We start from the raw sequence: 18830 nt of genomic DNA on the forward strand, positions 1-18830 counted from the left end.
GATCCTCCCAGTGACCGAGGATGGTCTTGTGGGTGCTGAAGGACGGCAACTCATCGTCGATGTCTTCGTCGATCATACCGTGGCCCGGAATGGGCGGCGATGACAGCCTCGCGCCGAACCCGCCCCCCTCCTCCGTGTTCTCAGGCGCCTTGGGGTCCCCCGGCTTGCACGTCTTGTCCTGGAGCGGATTGCACACCAAGCCGCCGGTGGCCTCTGCATGAGAGGTGGCGAGCAGCGCGCACACGAGCACCACGGCGAGCATCAGCGACACGCGCGCGGATGGCGCCATGGCCATGGTGGTTGTACTATGCACGTCGGGTGGTGTGGAGGCGGCAGAAATGCAGGTACGTGTCTGTCTGGTGAGCAGGAGGAGAGGCGCGACGGCATGCGCTTTAAAAGGCGGCGATGGGATGCTGGATTTAGCCGAGAGGTGCGATGGTTGCGGACGCTGCTCGGTTTGTGTGGGTGGGCACCGTCCCCACGGTTACGCTGGGAGCGGGTGCTCGGGAGCTGATCAACGGCAAACCTGAAATAGACGTTGGATGTGTCTTCGCATGCTAAGACGCCACGACAACTTTCTATTTCTTGTATAAAATAACGGAAACACTTTGGCTTAGCCGGTTGATTTTTCTGCACGTCTCGACCCACTTTGTGGCCGTCAGATCTAATTTTGATCAGACAGCTCACGAGCAATCTCTACCCAGTTCAGTTTTTTCAATTTGGCAGCACGGTGCACAGCTAGCTTGGACGACCCAACAGCTCCAGTGTGATGAATATATCTGTCTGTCTTAGCTTTTTAGAGCATCTTCAACGGCAACCTGTAAATTTTCTCCCGTATCTGTCAGCAGACAAGGGGATCAGTCCACGGATACGAATGCGGAAGGCCGCCATCCAATGCTAGTCGCATACATTTCAAACTCTTTTTCAACAAACCGGATGTAATTCATTCAAACACGGCAAATTTCATATAAAAATGATGGATTTCATACAAACCGGACGAAAACGGTAACATTTTAGACATACTTTAACTAAAAAGATAAAACTATGTGCATGTATGGTCGCATGGAGCTTCACTCCCACGACAGGATACACTACATTAGTCTACGGCTGGCCGTGGCGGATCCCTTTGTCTTCCCCATGTCCGACAGCTTGCTAACCGGACTGCCGGGGGTCCCGGAGGCATATTCTTCCCCCGTATCTTTCCTATGTCCGGTTGCGTCGCTCATCAGAGTGGCAAAGAGGGTGCTTCACCCGAAGGGGAAAGGTGCTTCCATGGAGCCCAGACGCGTGCCCAAGATGGTTTGAGATAAAGAACCAGACAGGTCGCCGGCTGTACAAGCCAGCGACGCGCCGGCGGTGGCCTTCCTGGGACTCAAACGGCGGCAGCCTCCTGTGTTCTGCATTCCCTCGATGTTGGCGGCGGCCACGGACCGCTTAGTCGGCTTCTTTCTCTGCCAGCGGGGCACGGCTACGCGTGCATTGGCGGCGGATGGCATGGTCACAGGCACGGGACGACGCGGCATCGTCCATGGCAGCGACGATGCCCATACCGGCGTGCTCCCCCTCAGGGGCGAAGGCACGTTATCTCTTCCGGTGTCATTGGCACCGGGTAAATCTTGTGTTTACCTTGTACATGGTACAGTCTTTTGGGCTGGACACCGGTAACTTTTTGACCTGGACACCGGCCAGCCCACCAATAGACACGAACACAAGCCAGGCATAGCAGGCCATCTAGGTAAATGCCCACTCCGGACCGATCGATTAATCGATCCCTGTACGTGCGCCTGTTGAGAAAAAGCTATCGATCTAATTAATTGATCCCTAATACGCCTGTACGTGCGCCTATTTTGTTGCTCGTCCGCTCGGCTTCTCCGCCCTCGGCCCTTCTCCGCCGCCGCGCTGCCAATCGCCGGCGCCCAGTCGCTGGTTCGTCCTGGTTGTCCATTGAAGCGTTCAAGCATCGCTAGCCAGCCGCCTCTACCCTCGCCCACTGAGAGACTGTTGGAAATTTGAGGTACGTCTCAACTCCGCACTTGGCAATTGCCGATCTCTCCCAAATCTGAAATCTCAACTGTGTGTAGGAATTTTAATTTTTTATATTTCGGGTTTCTAATTGTTTGGCTAGGGTTTTAAAATTTGAAGTTATTATAATTGAGAACAAGTCGCTGTGATTCACATCTAACCAGGGGAGGATTATTTCAGCGAGAATGGCAAAGCAGAATGTTGAGTAAGTTTAACTTCCTAATCGTATTGTTCAATCAATATGTTATATTTATTTCTCACCAAAAACATATATTTTGTTTATTGTTTCTATTCTTGCATATGCAAACACAAATAATGTAACTCATACATTTTTGCTAACACAATGATAATTATTAACAGGAGAATTTATGGAAAGGTTTCTTAAAAAAATGAAGTCCTCGACACAAGATGATATAGCTAGCCCATCACATGAACCAGTTCATTTTGGTAAGAAATCTCACTGCCATATAATTTGTGTTGTTGGTTGTGTTATTTTCTGTTCCAAAATATAAGGTGTATTGATTTCCGTGCAAATCAACCATTTGAATGTTTGACCAAGATTATACAATAAAATAACAACATCTACAAAACATAATAGATAAAATATGAAACTATATTTCTTGAAGGAATCAAATGATATAAATTTTATATTGTGGATATTGATATATTTTTCTAAAAACTCGGTCAAACATGCACTCGTTTGACTTTAGAAAAAAATACACCTTATATGAAGGAATAGAGTATATACTATTGCTTGGTGTCGACCCTTGTATATATAATGTGCATGTGGACACCGGAACATTTTTGTTCTGGATTCGCCCCTGCTCCCCCTACCGGCCAGGCGCAACTCGCCGCTCCTCCGCGAGTTGGTGAAGCACGCATCGGATTGGGGCGACAATGTGCTTCGTCGGCCTTGGCGAGGAGGTCGAGCAGCGAGCTGCCTTGCTCGTATTCGGCAGGCTCGGCGGGCCACCCAGCAGGCTTTTATGCCAGAGAACTGCTCTTTCTGCTCGTCTGATGCCATCGAAAAGGTGGAGAAAATGGTGAAAGGAGGTGATGGGAAGCGGTGGAGTGCACCGATTCTTGCCCGGAGTCTGACCTCCTTTAAATAGCGGGCCGATGGGAGGAGCTTGGTCGGCGTTGTGTTTAATGTCGGCCCGCTTGTGAACAGAGGTGTGGCCGGAGTAGGTTTCTCGACTTCCACGCGGGTTTAAAGTCGGTGTTTGAATGCGGCGAGGAGGCGTGTTCAGCCGGGCGTGCAGCGGGCGACACCCTAGGCCGACGCGCCACTTTAATGGCGGAGGCTGTGAGAGGTCGCATCTGCCCTGAGCTGTCTTCAATGTGTAGCGGCGCGCTCTACAGCAACATGAATGCAGGCAGCTGTCGCCGGGCAGGAATGCGCGCGGGAGGGATGAGGGGGTACGGGTGGGCCAGGGCGATCAGAAGTGGGCGTGACGGCGATCTGGACTACCGCAAAGCCTTCACATTTGTCTCTGGTTTGCAGAGAAAACGCGTCCAAACCGTCCTGCGGACGATACATGTACGTGTTGAATGGCTTCCGCGATTCGAACAGCACGATCTGGACGTATACAGACGGTTTGTGCGGCGTTGGAGATGCCCTTACTGGCGCGAATGCCGGCAATGGAGGCGTTCGATTTCTGGGCACGGGGCCGGGTCTTTGCACAGCTACAACGTAACTACGTAAGCCGTCCTATCCATAGTGTATCGCAACAACTTTGGATTGCTTACAGTGTTTTTTTTCCTGCCATCTCTAGCACGTACAGTACACTATTATTACATCTTTTTTCTTTCACCGTATGTGTTGGTCCTTGTTTCTACGCCTGTCCATTTTGGGTGTGTGCATCTTCGATGCAAAGACCGTTTGTAGGAGTGTATATCACCTCGGTACGTACATGCTAAGAAAGTTAGAATCGATTGAAACTTTCTTTCATTCAGATTTACCTGCACCGGACGTACTCCTACGTGGCTACGTCCGCGCCGGATACCAAGTTTTATAAAGATTGATGCGTGCATGCTCCTACACTAGCTCGTTGATAACCTCCGGCATTTGGTTTAGCCATGCATCATGCATGCATAGCCGGTACGCGCGCGCCCATCTGGTCTAAGGCATCTTCAATGCCGACGGTAAATTTGCTTCCGTGTCTGTCCACAAACACGAACATGGAAGAAGGTCATCCAACACTGCTTGCATACATTTCAATCACTATTGGAACTAACCAGACGATATTCGTGCAAACACCATGGATTTCATTAAACCGGACAAAAGTCATTACAATTTCAAACATTTTTCATACAAACCAAACGAAATGAATTACGTTTTTCATATAAACCGGACAAACCTTACACCAAAACTAATCTAAATGATCGTCGGCGTCTGTTCCCCATGTTCGGTCATGAGCCCCGAGAATTGAAGCTCCTGCTATTGCCTTGGTCTTCTCCAGTTTCACCTCTGTGCTCTCCAGCTCCGCCTCCGTAATCTCCACCTCCGGAGCCCCGGAAGTGAAATTGTCCGCCTCCACGTCGCCGCCAAGCGGCTAATCGGCCGACGATGTTCAGCCCATCAAGCTTGGCTTCAACGGGAGGGGAAGAGCGGTGGTCGTCTTGGGACCCGAGCGGCAGCGACCTACCATGCACTACTCTTCCTCGCTGCTGCCGGCGCTCGCGGACGTGCTGGCTTTGTGGTTGTGGCGGCGTGGCCCGGTCGGGGCGGAACTGGGGATGTCCTCCACATCATCGCACTTGCTCCACACCTCATCTGCCGCCTGGTCGAACTCCCTGTATGTGGCCCCAATTCCGCCTGATGGAGGCAGTGCTGCCAATGGTCGTGGCGGATGTCACGAGCGGAGCGGTAGGAGTGGACCAACGCCTCCTGCTCTGTCACGTCCACATCTGGCACGATGGCCCTGCCGGTGGCGAGTTGCTCCTCCGCACACCGGTGCTCCTCGAGGAGGCCGAGCTTGTAGGCCTGGATGGCTTGCGCCTATCGGAACTTGGCCTCTTCCTCCTCCCGCAGCATGTCCGTGTAGTGTGCATGGGCCTCGCCAATGGTGAGGCACGCACGCACCGGCGAGGATGGTGGCGCAGGCTCGTCCTCCGTTGGGGCGTCGGCGGCCTCTGTATGCTGGCTGGCCTGCCAGCCGACATCAATGGCGGCCATCTCGTTCTTCTCCTCCAAGGAAAGGGTGTCTCAGAGGGCTTTGGAGCACGCAGAGGCCATGGCAGGCATGGTGCGGAGAGGATAAAGAGATCGGAGAAGAATGAATGCAGCTATGGTCGGGCCTGGAGTTTATATAGTGGACGGATGGCTAGGCTGCGGCGGCTTGGTTAATGGTGGACGGCTGACGGACGGTTGGTGGCGCCGGAGTAGGTTCCTCGGCAACCGCATATCATTAATGTAGAGGTGGTCGGATGCTACAACACATCCGGACGGTGTGGTTCCGCCGGTTGCGGATGGTTAGAGAGTCCGCGTTGGAGATACCCTACCCAACCAACTCGTCATTCGTTACAATGGAAAAATATACAGTCCTGCGACGGTAGCACAACATGCACGCCAGTACTCTTAACTCCTATCTAACTAGTACTAGGTTGCATGCCTGCATGATGCATCAACATGCAGGCGTACATACACACGTTAAATGATTCTTTTAAATGATAAGAAACACTTTTTATTAAAACTACACATTTTCTTACATTTGTTTAACATTTTTTTAACATCATGAATATATTTTGAAATGTGCGAACCCTTTTTTAAATTTCATGTACATTTTTTAATAGTTAACAAGGCATTATTTATGAATTGCACGAAATTTTATTTACATTGTTTATTTTAAAAAACACGAGCATGTTTCGGAAATTTGACAATTTTTCAAATGTCACACAATTCTTTTCATTCTATCAACATTTTAGAAAAATTACGCTAACAAATTTTGTACACTGTGTTAACATTTTTCAATTTTACATTTTCTTTTCAAAATTTAAGTAATTATAACTTTCAACATAGATGTATTGTGTATTATTTTCAAAATATGAGAAGAAAAGAATGAAAATACAAATAAAACGAACTGACCTGAAGCTAATTTCGGCGGCCCAACTGGACATCGATGTAGGTGACGCAACGGGGCTCAGCTATACACCGCTTGTAGCGGTGCGAACCGTCGCGTCACCTGAAGAGAGGTTCTACTTGTCCGGGCCAGGTAGTTTCTCCTATTGTTCTTTCTGCATGTTCGTCTCGTCGTTCGTTTTTTTGCCTTTTTGGTCTTATTACTTTTATTTATATTTCTACTAGCACAAATGCCCGTGCCTTTCAACGGGAGAGAAAATTGATGCATCGATATGAACACAAATGCACGCATACCAATAAGCCATGGCAGCCCACAATTTCATTTATTAGAGCCATAACCAGCGTACATGCATACGTGCCGGGTCCTGCATATACGCTTTTATCATGTCCTCCCGTCTCATTTAATTTAATTAGAGCCAATAGGCAAGCCCACAAATCCTTGTAATTAGAGCCAATCCAGCATGCTTGTATCGTGCATGTCCCCTCTTATATGGACTTTTCTCTCCTTTGGCACGTTGTTTCCTCTGTTTCTTGTTTTTTGAGGTGACTTGCTGATATTTAAGACTACATGCAAATCTATATAAATTGGTGAGCTTTGATATAAAATATCGAGGTGCGACTATTATATGAGGAACCCTTATTATTATTGAAGAGCATGCTAGCTCGGTTGGCTGCGGTCCTCCGCGCGGCCGGTGAGGTCCTGCGTTTGAGTCTCACACGGCTGGTCTTTTTTTCGCTCCTCCCAAAACACCAAAAAAGTGTGCGGATTAGGCCCATGTCGGCCCATGCAATTTACATACATTGATTGACGTACATACGACCCAAGCGAAGGAACGCAGACCCGGAACCTTTTTTTAATGAAATTTGGCTCTGCGGTTTAGTACCACCTTGTGTATTTCATGTAACATAGAATTAGATGCGGGACGAAACTAAGAATATCACCTTGCTTTATTAGTAGGTATAGAAAATAAAGAATATCATATTTTAATTTTAATGTTCATAGTCGGTCAAAAAATGTTGACGTAGTGTGAAAAGAAATGCTCACGTAACTTGCAGAATATATTGATAACATTAAATAAAATCATGACATTTAATAAATGGTTATATTATTTGAAACATGTTAAAAAATGTCTTTGAAAAGATGATAATCATGTATTTGAAAAAGGTTAAAATACAAGGGTTGGGGCTAGGGGTGTGGGGGCAAAGGCTAAAATAATTCCCGTCCAATTCCTCCCATAAATAACTCCTCATAAATTGGTTCGAACATAGGGAGGGGGGCATTGGCCCCCTCAGCTAAATAGCTCGGCCTCTATTAGTATGTTGGTATTGTTATATTCGTGGTGTAAACATTTTTTTTATATCAGTTGGACCACTCTGACTCGAAATCCTGGCTACGCCACATCTATGGGTTGTACCAAACGCAAACTTGCTAAAACCTTCAAATATTACATGTTGATTCAGTATCTGTTGCAGGGCGGTACTGACGATGGAACAACTGAGACCGATTCTGGAGAGGAGAGGAGATGTGGTCTCCGGCTGAAATCGCGCATCTGGCTATATCAGCAAATGCAGAGTTTATGGACCTGTTGGGCAATGTGGAAAGGAAAAAAAAGTGTGGAAGACGTCAAAAGGGTGGTTCCGGCAGATGGCACACTTAATAAAAATGAATGTTAGTAGAAGAGCTGCCAAATACATTGATTAGAAAGATGTATTATAAATACACACTCAACGAAGGAATGCACTGCATAAAGGCAAATGCCAAAAAAGAAATAATGGGTGTTCGGCTTATTGAGGAAAACCGAACAAAAACCTAAGCAACCCTTACTAGCTAGACTAGACCTAAAGAACCACAACACATTAAATGTCGGCACACTTAAATTCAATGTCGACGACAAAAGTCCTATTCCAATCCCGAGCTCAAATGCACCCTTGTGAACAGTAAAATAAAAAATGTTAAAAAATTCTATTTTTTTGGTAACTTTGACAAATGTTTTATATGCCTGCAAAATTTAAGCACGAAATGACATTCGTAAAAATCTTAGAAAAAATAAAATCAACTCCAAAATGTTTTTAAAACTAGCATTTTTAGAGTATCGATTTTTTTTTGCGCCACAACTTCCACGGATGTCATCTTGTGCTGAAATTTGGCAAGCATACAGACATTTGTTTTTGTTTTACTACTCGTCACAAAAAAAAATCAGAATTTTTTAACTATTTTTTGTTTATGTTTTTTTTCTGCAGTGAAAGAAACTTATAGTCATACTCCCTCCATCCCGAATTACTTATCGCTCAAAAGGACATATCTAGCGCTAGGTCTTAGTGCTAGATACATCAATTTAACTAACGGAGGGAGTAGTTCCTCTGTTGCATTGGTACCATCCCATGCTCTTCCATTATACTCCCTCCGTTCGGAATTACTTGTCACTAAAATGGATGTATCTATAACTAAAATACATCTAGATACATCCATTTATATGACGAGTATTTCTGAACGGAGGGAGTACGTGGTAAGTACTAGATAGTCTCATCACAGCACTGCACAATGAGTATCGAGGTCACCGTACGAACAGGTCCTATGATCTAACAATGAAGACCAGGACAACCCCATCTTGGGCAATCGCAGCCAGTTTCATCACCTCGGGCATCGTACGAAAAATCGCTGTGTTTCTCAAGCTAATCTACCGTATGTATTCCGTTTATCGCTCTTCGCCTCGCCTGACTGCTACCAAGAGTGGAACGAACAAAACCTTCCTGCGCTAATCAGCTCCGCCTATGGTGGTGCCGCCTCCTGCGCGGAGCCGGCTTCGTCAGCACCGACATGTGGTCGGCGTCCTGCCGGTCTCTCACGTTGGCCGTCACCGGAGGAGCCTCCCCGCCCGTGAGCCAGCTGATCGCCTCCCCCGCCGCGTCCTTCTCCGCCAGCTTCTTGTTGGCGCACGGCTGCCCCACAAACTGCATGCCGTTGAACTCCACGGTCGACCTGAAGAGGGTGTTCTTGATCTGCTTCGTCTTGTAGGACGGGTTGTCGTGCCCGGCCCTCGTCAGGAGGGTCTGCAGCTGGTTCTTGGGGTTGTCACCTCCGTGCCCGCCGCCGCCTCCGCGGTCCATGGGGACCACCGAGGCGGAAGAGATCATCGTCTTTGCTTTCTTTGACCTTGGTTCTTGCCGGCCGTAGACGAACCGACCGCTGCATGGGTCCTCCGTGACCAGCAGCCGTACGGCTGACAGCAGCTCCTCGCTGGTTTGGATGTCAATCCTTGGGTTTTGAAGCTGTCAAAAACAGAGAATTGGTTGGCCAATATTAGGTAGAGCATCAGAATAAATGAGGGGAAGTCCAATAAGAGTCCCCAGCATTTTAGCAAGCAAACAGACCTAAAGGGGGGAAATCCCAAAAACTAGCTCATGCAAACAACTTCAACATCCACTTTCATGGGGAGAAGGATGCTCCGTCAGATAAAAACTATCTGATCAAGTCAGAAAAGATCGACTTCTGGGCGAAGCTGAAGCGGACCAAACTTGAAAACCCAATGTGCATATTCGGAAACCATGATGAAAGGTTTCAAACGGATGGTTACTACTGAAAAGTGCTAACTACCATTTTGGCGACCCAACAGCATCAACATAGGAAAAGGCAGGGGAACCATAGCATATAACGTAATCTATCTAGTGCATATAGATAGACATGTTTATTCTGCTGTAGAAATAAAGTTTTTACAGGATATTAATTGGAGGTCTGTTTTGAATGTCAGCAAGTAACTAAACAACACTAAAATGTAGAATGAGGAGTATTCATCTAGAATGATATATTTAAGATCAATAATTATACCTTGCAGTGGATTAAATTTTCAAGTTCACCCTTGAGATTCAAGTAAGTCGATGCAAGATCACGACTCATGAAGAACTCCAGATATCCCCCGAGCATTTTCAAGTGTCCGTCCTGCAGCATGGAGTATAAAGATATTCAATGGTAATTTACCAGACCGAAAGACAAATAAGCAATGCAAAGGAACTTACCAAGCCCCCTTGTTGTATGTTTCCTCCAAAGAGCAGCAATATAGAATCAGATATCGCTGTTGAATCCCGGAGAAACACTGAATTCACCTTCACTTTCTCATTGAACACTAGCCAGGGGAATGGAATCTTGGCTTCTTTCCCATTGACTGAACTCTGGAAACAACAACGAAGAACAAGATGAAACTTCATCATTTACAGCCCCTGGCCGTCTGACCAGAGTAAAATGGCGACATGATCACAATCATGATACATAGAATGAATGTACTAACTTACCGAGTAAAGCATGACCTGTCCATCCTCCATTGTCTTCAGAGAAACCGATTTCTCCTTGTTCTGAATTACCAAGAAGCACATTAGGATCCAGATCAGAGTATTAGAAGTGCTCTAATAGTGTGGCTAAGAAGTTCACATGCAAAACAAATAGTCCAAACATGACCTTTGTCCTAGGCAAACCAAAGCTACTAAAACAACAGAGCTACAGGTGAGTTAGATGCACAAAATGGAACAGAAATTTATATAGAAGCAACTCACCACAACAGACGAAACACCAGGGTATAAACCCGCACAAATGATTGCCCGAACTAGATTTTCATCGCGACTCCATTTATTGCACATAGTCATGTTTTCATCAATCAACCCAGTGTCCTTTAAAAGAAAGAGGAACTGCCTCCGGAGAGAATCAAGGGCTTTCAAGGTTTGCGCTGACAGAAAATTTCTCCAGCAGTAGTCATAGCCATTGCGGTCTCTTTCAGCCTCTCTCCATCCATCATATGCACGAACAATCGCAAGGTGGTCACTATAGTCACGGCATGAAAACTGCAACTTAGCAGACTCCGCAAGCTGCATGGAGGAAGGCAAAACACTGAAGTTCAATACTAAAGTATACAGCACGACAGACATATTTAGATGCATTAGAGACGGAAGAGGCATACTTACATCCTTCTTGTCAAATGGTGTCATGAATGGATCTCTTACGCTAAGTCCAGCAACGATGGTTAATATGGGATCAAGGCAATTGAATATAGCCCCAAAAATAAGCATCTTGCCTAATTTAGGCTCAACTGGAAGCATAGACAGGTGCTTTCCTGAGAGTGACAAACAGCAAGTATTATAGCACACAAGTTGCAAAAGTTCCAGAGTGATGCAGTAAAGAAGTGGTAATTCACAGATCAATTTAAAGGGTGGATCTGGTACCTAGAACTGTTAACTCTTCATTCTGATCGAATGCTCCAAGGACTTTGAGATATTCGATGGCATTTTGTACCTGAAACAAATATATTGGAATAAACTGTCGGATCATCTGAAGGCACAAAGGACAAAATTTGTGATTGTGGTAACAAAGAGTGAAAAGAAAGGTACCGATAGAGACTCAGGTGACTGCAAAGCTCTGGATAAAAATTCTGAGATGCTACCAAGCCGCAAGCTTTTTATTTGCAAACAGAGGGATTGGAGAGGGGTTCTCAGAAGTTCAGGCAACTGGTAGTCAGCGAAGACATTATATACACACTGTGGATAGAGATGGAAACATTCCCCTGATTGAACTCGGCCAGCTCTTCCCCGTCTCTAAATCACCAGACATTAAAATAACAAAAAAGGACATGATGTAAGTGTGATGACCAAAGACGCTTTTGAAGGAAAATCACAGGGGGCTTGCTTAACATATCCACACACACAGAATTAATTATTTAATCAAAAGTGAGTTGCACTAAAAAATAAAATTTGTCTTATTCCAATAAGATCGAAAATATTACTTGTCTAGCAGAAGCCTTGGAGATCCAGGTCGGAAGCAGACAGGGAGTATTGTTCAGTGCATCATAAGATGTCTCTTTTGCTTTTCCACAATCAACAACAAAAACTACGTCATTGATAGTAATACTAGTTTCAGCCAAATTGGTGGCAAGAACTATTTTCCTTACACCAGGCTCAGGTTTGTCAAATATTAGTTTCTGCACAACAAAGAAAACAATATAAGAATAAAATCATTGATATATCAAAAGACATAAATCTGTACTCTTTGCTATCCATGGCTACAGCCTGTGAATAGCCTATATGGTCTATAGCAAAATTATGTGGATGTATACTCAAGTAATCATGTAATAAAACAAGAGGAACACTTCTGATTTTACACAAAACTGTAATAGATGATAGATTCACAATTCAATAAGGTCGCGGCTACTGTACGTCTGCAGAACAGGCTAAATAAGCAATACTTGCTCCCTTCCGGTTTGTACGGCCTACATGAATCCCTAAATCATCAATGTGACCAACATAACACGAGTTATGTATCATAAAATATACACCATTAGAAACTTCTAATAAAAATTCAACAATATGCTTTTTGTGGCCTATAACTCATATTTCATTGGTCAAATTGACAACCTAGGGATACCCTCAAGATTTATCAACTGGAAGAGAGGGAGTAGGTGACTGGAGAAAGTTCTATGAATCAAAGGAGCATCGAAACACATAAATGGACAGAATCGCGATTGCTTAAATATGTCAAATTTAACCAACACATCAGCCTAGAGAAGGTTTCCCTCAAACTGCCAGCACTATCAAAATCGTGTATGACGTAGCAAGTACAAATTTAAATGACTTAACAAAGTAGTTCCAGTGTTACCAGCACAAGTAAATTGTAGGTGCAAGTACATGTATTAAACAAAAGAACTAACCATGGATGTCCTAGTAACTACTCCCTCCGTCCCATAATTCTTGTCTTAGATTTGTCTAGATACGGATGTACCAAATACTAAAACGTGACTTGATACATCCGTATTTAGACAAATCTAAGACAAGAATTTTGGACGGAGGGAGTACAAAAGAGGAAATGAAAACATCTAAGAGGTAATACCTGCTCTGAGCTAGCCATTGAACCATGACATGCAAGCAGCAAAACTTTACTAGGGTCACCAAGCAATGGGTTGGATTGTAACTGATCTTTCAGCGTATTAATGTCATCCCACCCAGTCATAAATACAAGCACAGCACCGTCTCTTTCCTTTTGACAAATATGGCACAAGACATTTTCTATCAAGTTAAAACCAATTGAATCAGGATTCCAGCAGGATAGAGAGTCACGAGTTTGCGGACTATAATCCCTTAGATCTGCAGCTTTAACTGCATCCTGTTAAAAAGAGAAGCTTAGAGACCAAAGCTTTAAGCAGAAAATAAATGGTTAAAAAATAGGGACTCCCGTACTTCCACAACAGAAGCAATTTGGCTCTTTCTCTTCCGCAGAGCTTGCTTTTGCATCTTCCAACTTTTCTCTTGGCCATAGTCATCGATCTGATTGTACGGAGTCAATCTGTGGCCAGTAACTTCAAGAATATCTTCTAGGAAACGACTCCGGACAGGGTATGTAAAACCCTACAATGAGATATGCATGCAGCTTATTAAGACCGCAAAGAACACCCAAGCAAGTTGCGGGTTTAGAGAGGAAAACAAGGTTAAAAGATTTCAGGCCAACTCAATTATACACAAAGCACTAAATAATTGCAAGTGATTCAGAAGGCTATTCCTAAGATTGATAAGAGCAACCATGCACAACATGGGTGTAATTCAGCTCATATTATGGATATAAATTTGTGCTGATTCAAAGGAAAGAACGACTTGATGAGCAGACTGATATGATAGCAAATACAAGAGTGAAGAAGTCCTAATAAAATATCTTACAGGTATATGTATCATGGGTGCTCCACCAAAGTATGAAGAGAACATCTCAGCATTGAGGGTTGCACTCATCAATACAAGCCTTAGCTCCGGTCGGCGTGGAAGAAGGTCCTTTAGGACAATAAGGAGAAAATCTAGCACAGAGAACCAACAAAATTAACACTATTTACCTCCTGGATACCTAGTTCAGAATTATTATGAGTGATGCCAACCTTCATTCATGCCCCGTTCATGAATTTCATCCACAATAACATGGGTGACACCTTTCAAGCTTCTGTCCACCAGCAATCTTCGCAACAGGACCCCAGTAGTGCAGAACAGAAGGCGTGTATCCCTTCCTCTCATTCCTTCCAACCGAACTTTGTAGCCAACCTAAGGTAACAATTATTTTATCAAAATAAAAAAGAACAGAATAATCTCACCAAGTTTGCACAAACTGTTTAGCATAGTGTAAACCCATTTCATCAGATAACCAAAGTAAAAGAAGTTAAGAAAAGGTTCTACAGCAACTGGATTACTGGCCAGTCAGCAACCTATGGATGGACAACAAATGGCTATCCTGGACAACATCCAATGACTGAAATAACCATGAGTACCCATCGGCAACCACAAAACCAAAACCTCAGCATGGAAAATTTTCTCACTGTATAGGTGCAAGTAGCTCACCGATTCCCCAATTTTTTCACCTCTTTCAGCAGCAACTCTTTCAGAAACAGAAATAGCTGATATTCGTCTTGGTTGAGTGCAAATGATACTGCAAGTAGCACCACGAGCGGCTTCTATTTCAGATTCCAAAATGTATTGTGGCAACTGTGTTGTCTTACCACAGCCAGTTTCACCTGAAACTACAACCACCTGTTCAATAAAGCAAAGCACTGTTAATACTTGGTTATCTCAATATAGATACTCACAAGTATTAGGCTTTTAACCCATGTGCTGAGTAGTAAAAACTATCAAATTTCTCAGATAGTTTGCAGAAACACTCTTAATTGAAAAAACGTTAGATAACGAAACAATTATTAGTAACTTTCCCAGACAAATGGAGGATCACATATCTAAGAAATACAGAACTGAAAATCATAAATATCTGTGACACTTAAGAAACAAGGAGCATATCCATTACTTGAATAGTTATTCAACATCCAGAGGTAGTGCACAACATAGCATTTTTTTCACATGAAAAGCACACAGATTGGCTTTATATCACTTAGTTTAATGCTTGTTTTTCTATGTCATGATAAGATCACTTCATATTTGCTGTCACAAACAAATGAGTTGGGGTATTGCAAAAGCAAAAATAAACCATAGTTAGCTCTGCTCTTAAATACTTGCCACAAATACCAAGAAAACCAAACATTACCAAACTGTGACCAAAATGCCCTGTAAGGAAACGAACAGGACCTGATTCTGAGATATAGCTTCCAATAGTGATTGCCTTTCTTTCTGGGCAGGAAGACTGCGACGAAACTCCATCATGCTCTGACCATCATTAGATTCCTGAAACAGAGAATATCTTAATCAACAGGGTGCAATAATCTGAAAAGGTCATTGACACGGTATTACACAAAGTAAAGTATCATTTACCATGCAACATAAACCCAAAGAAACTTAGTAAGCAAATTAAAAGAACACCGTGAAACTGAGTGACATATGCAATCACAAACTCAATGGCGTATCTGTATAGGATGATGTACGTAAACAACTAATAATCCCTTCATTTCATGACATACCAATAGATTGATCATATGAAGATAATATGGTATATCAGTTATCTAAAGTACTTCCGCAAATAAAATTTATTCCACTTACAACAGATGAGTGGAGATGATGGTTAGTGAAGTACAATACGAAACTGGGGGAAATTATACAAAACCATGATTGGCAAGGATATTGTGGTGAAGTTAAATGTGGTACAAGTTTTGAGACTTAATATTAAACATAAATTTCACTTCATGTGTATATCTTCAGTGTACTATAGAACTCCCAACCCACGGGGAAAAACTGACAAGTGGTCTACTGCATATAATCAAACCTGCCAAGCAGCTTGCTGGTTACGCAACTGTAAGCTTTTCCTTCTTTGGATTCTTTCCATCACAACATTGGTTGATGTCTGATTATCCTGCTGCTCATAGAAGCTTTCATCAGTCGCGAAACTGTCCGTGCTGCTTGACCTTGAGAAGGCAGCATTAGGAAAGTTCCCACTGTCTGTTCTCTTCCGCGCAAGATAGTCTGCAAGCAATGCATCAACTTCTCTTTGCAAGCCAGAAGGTATAGATACCTATAAAGCAAATATTTCAGCCAACAAATGCGCAAGTCATACACACTTCAATCTTTAAGCTACTAGGACAATCAGCAATTCAGCATACCTCTCTTTGAGGTCTTTTGTCATCAAGGTCTGATCTATAATTAGGCAAGGGGACCTTACTAAACACGATGATTCGGGAATACTGACGGCTGCCATAACGTAAATTATCATCAGACAGGGGGCAAAGCATATGCAACACAATGATATTAGAGGGGCCATGAAGTACCTGTGCAAACCCATCCGATCTGCGAGTTGGGCAAGTTGATCAAAATCACGCCTGTCCTTTTTTTCCCTCGACATAATCTCTTGTTCATTGTCGTTTCGGAGAAGCATGTGCAGTTTCCATTTCCATTCGTCAACATTCTCTAAAGTAGATGCACCCCCCTGGAATTTTTATTGAGTATACAACTGTAAAGAACTTAACATGACACAAAAAAAATGGCCAAAAGATTGGTGTTTCATTGTTATGTTGGAATACAAAATGTTTCCTTATTTTACTAAACACTACTTCTAAATAGAATTGACCTGAAAAGCAAAAGGAATCTTAATTCTTTCCAGAAAAAAACTATATAGCAAATATTTTTTACAAGCAAAAAATTGCAGAAAAATGCCATCTCAAGATCCTTAACATAGAAGATATTTGCAGTTGCAATACTTTGTCAAAGTACTAGTGATAGTGAACAGCAAACCTAGCCTTACTAAGAAGTATCAGGTGTTCCTTTCTTCAGACAAAACTACTTTTCATTTTCAAAATGTTGCCGTTTAAAAGAAAAGCAGTAGTACCTTTTAGATATATTGAATTTTCTCTTTAACACTGAAAGCGTTGCATTTTTTCAAACTTAGCCAAGGTCTTTGTAAAAAATATATTCCCGAAAACTCTGACATTCTACTCTCCAAATGGTACCAGAATCATGCAACATAGCCAACGGGATGAATAGAAGCCAAACACGTACAATGTCTGAACTAAGTATGCAGGGCACGTCCATTTCATGTGATCCTCACAATTTTATGATCTTAAAAAGAATTTCGTAGAGCAACCTAGATCAGTGCATGTTTGGAAGACATAAATTGTGTGTAAATCGTTTCATTTCCTGCAGCATCAGTTAAAAAAAACTCATGTTTCAAACGGAGTTTATTATTTCTCTGTCCATGGATGCACAGCACATAGATGCAGCAATACTTGGCTTATCCATACTCAATTACTTATTGTATGAAGTCCTTCAGCACACCAAAAGACACAGCATACATGCAAGCTTAAGATATTCATCATACTAAAATACAACAAAAGCAGAGCACGGTAATGTATATCTACCTTGCTAGAAACTGACGTGCGGTCCATTTCCCGGTCTGATTCCTCCTCGGAAAAGTCGTCGTAGGCATACCGAGAATAGCCCGCGCTCTGCTGGCGCAAGGGCTGCGTCTGGGGCGGCGGCGGCCGGGGCGGGAGGGCAGCCGTGCGCCGCTGCTGCGGCTGAGGCGGCGACGGCGGGCTGAGGGAGCGCCCGTCGGCCCGCCACTCGGGCGTCCACGCCGGCTGCACCGCGGGCGGCGGCGCGAGGTTCCCGTTGGTGGACGCGATGACGGAGCGCAGCCGGCGCATCGGCGGCACGTAGACGCCGCTGGTGCTCATGGCCGCGGAGGCGGGAGTGGGGCTGGCGAGGCTCGTGCTGCTGCTGCTGCTGGGGCTAGGGTTTCGGGAGAGGAAGAGAGGGGAGGGCATGATCAGGGGCCGGGGCCGGCGGAGGGGGCGGAGGCGACCCCGCAGCACCGAGGAGGCCAGGAGCATCACCAGTTTCACCGCCCGCTCCGCCGCCGCAGCAGGCTCCCGTATCTCATCAAACCCCCCGTCCGCCTCCGCTGTTGCGCGGGCCCGAGGCTCCGGGGGGGATCGCCGCCTCCGTCCGCGCGGGCGCGACGAGCTCCGGCTCCTTCTCCGACGAGGGGGCGGCGGCGGCGGCGGTGGGGAGGAGTGGGGCGGGGCGTGGCGGCTGTGCAGGGGTGGGAGGAGGAGGGGATGGGCTAGGGTGGAGTGGGTGCGAATGGCGGTGACAAAAGGAAAGGCAGCTGAAGCACTGGCAGTGACATGTGGGGTAGGCTTCTGAGGGTATGTGAGACTGTTGGTAGGCCCAGTGTGAGGGAGCGCGTGCTCGCGTATCCGGAAGAGGGCGACGTGGCCGCAGCTGCAACGTCGGTGAATGGACGGTTGTTTGGGCCCGCGGGGCCGCTACGTGGTGTGCTCTGGTTGGTTTAGCTATGTGGGACCGGAAACTGTGCGCGAGATTTTTTAGCGCTTTTCTGCGGGCTCGTTAGGCCAGCTGCGTTGAGGAGTGGTAGGCCAGAGTATAGTTTAAGCGACAGCCCAAGCTGCCCATAAGGTCGCCTAGAAAAACTGCCCATGACCTTCTCTAAAAATAAAAAATAAAAACTGCCCATGAGGCATTCCAGCTGCTTTTTAAAAAAATAAAAGAAGGGCCTCCCCTTTCGATTTCCAATTTTCCATTAAGAGAAACCATATGGTTCAGTGCCTAATACAACGTAGGCAACTATTAAAGCAAGCCATACGATTTTCATTAAAGCATTTTGGCTATCGAAATATCTACATAGAGACACGCGTCGGAGCTATGTCTCGTTTACTATTTGCATCGGTTTTTCTCTGTTTTTCTTTAGGCTTTTTACTTTACTTTTTTGTTTTTTTCTTCGGTTTTATTTGTTTCTTTCCTTGCTTTTCACCAATTTTCT

General features: G+C 44.8%; 1 protein-coding gene across 1 annotated transcript; it reads right to left on the bottom strand.

The window, feature by feature from the left end:
* Nucleotides 1-8604: 8604 nt before the first annotated feature.
* Nucleotides 8605-18156, bottom strand: LOC109750189 (DExH-box ATP-dependent RNA helicase DExH3). Its single transcript, XM_020309145.4, has 19 exons — nt 17404-18156; nt 16318-16475; nt 16153-16240; nt 15819-16064; nt 15188-15283; nt 14453-14641; nt 13999-14158; nt 13790-13920; nt 13316-13483; nt 12969-13241; nt 11869-12063; nt 11477-11680; nt 11312-11381; nt 11054-11202; nt 10649-10957; nt 10391-10450; nt 10118-10270; nt 9930-10040; nt 8605-9373 (listed from the first exon to the last, which is right to left on the bottom strand). Exons 1-19 carry the CDS (start codon nt 17875-17877, stop codon nt 8864-8866), a joined length of 3744 nt encoding a protein of 1247 aa, XP_020164734.2. The 5' UTR covers nt 17878-18156; the 3' UTR covers nt 8605-8863.
* Nucleotides 18157-18830: the final 674 nt, after the last annotated feature.

This window comes from Aegilops tauschii, chromosome 3 (assembly GCF_002575655.3).
Source record: "Aegilops tauschii subsp. strangulata cultivar AL8/78 chromosome 3, Aet v6.0, whole genome shotgun sequence".
Lineage (NCBI taxonomy): Eukaryota > Viridiplantae > Streptophyta > Magnoliopsida > Poales > Poaceae > Aegilops > Aegilops tauschii.

Bases quoted from the DNA above. Each gene is read 5' to 3' on its own strand.
- LOC109750189 (XM_020309145.4), bottom strand. From the start codon at position 17,877: ATGCTCCTGGCCTCCTCGGTGCTGCGGGGTCGCCTCCGCCCCCTCCGC. The intron at 16,241-16,317 runs GTACTTCATGGC...ACGTTATGGCAG, and splicing joins GATCGGATGGGTTTGCACAG to CCGTCAGTATTCCCGAATCA. The intron at 9,374-9,929 runs GTATAATTATTG...TGTTTTTGACAG, and splicing joins AAAATTTAATCCACTGCAAG to CTTCAAAACCCAAGGATTGA.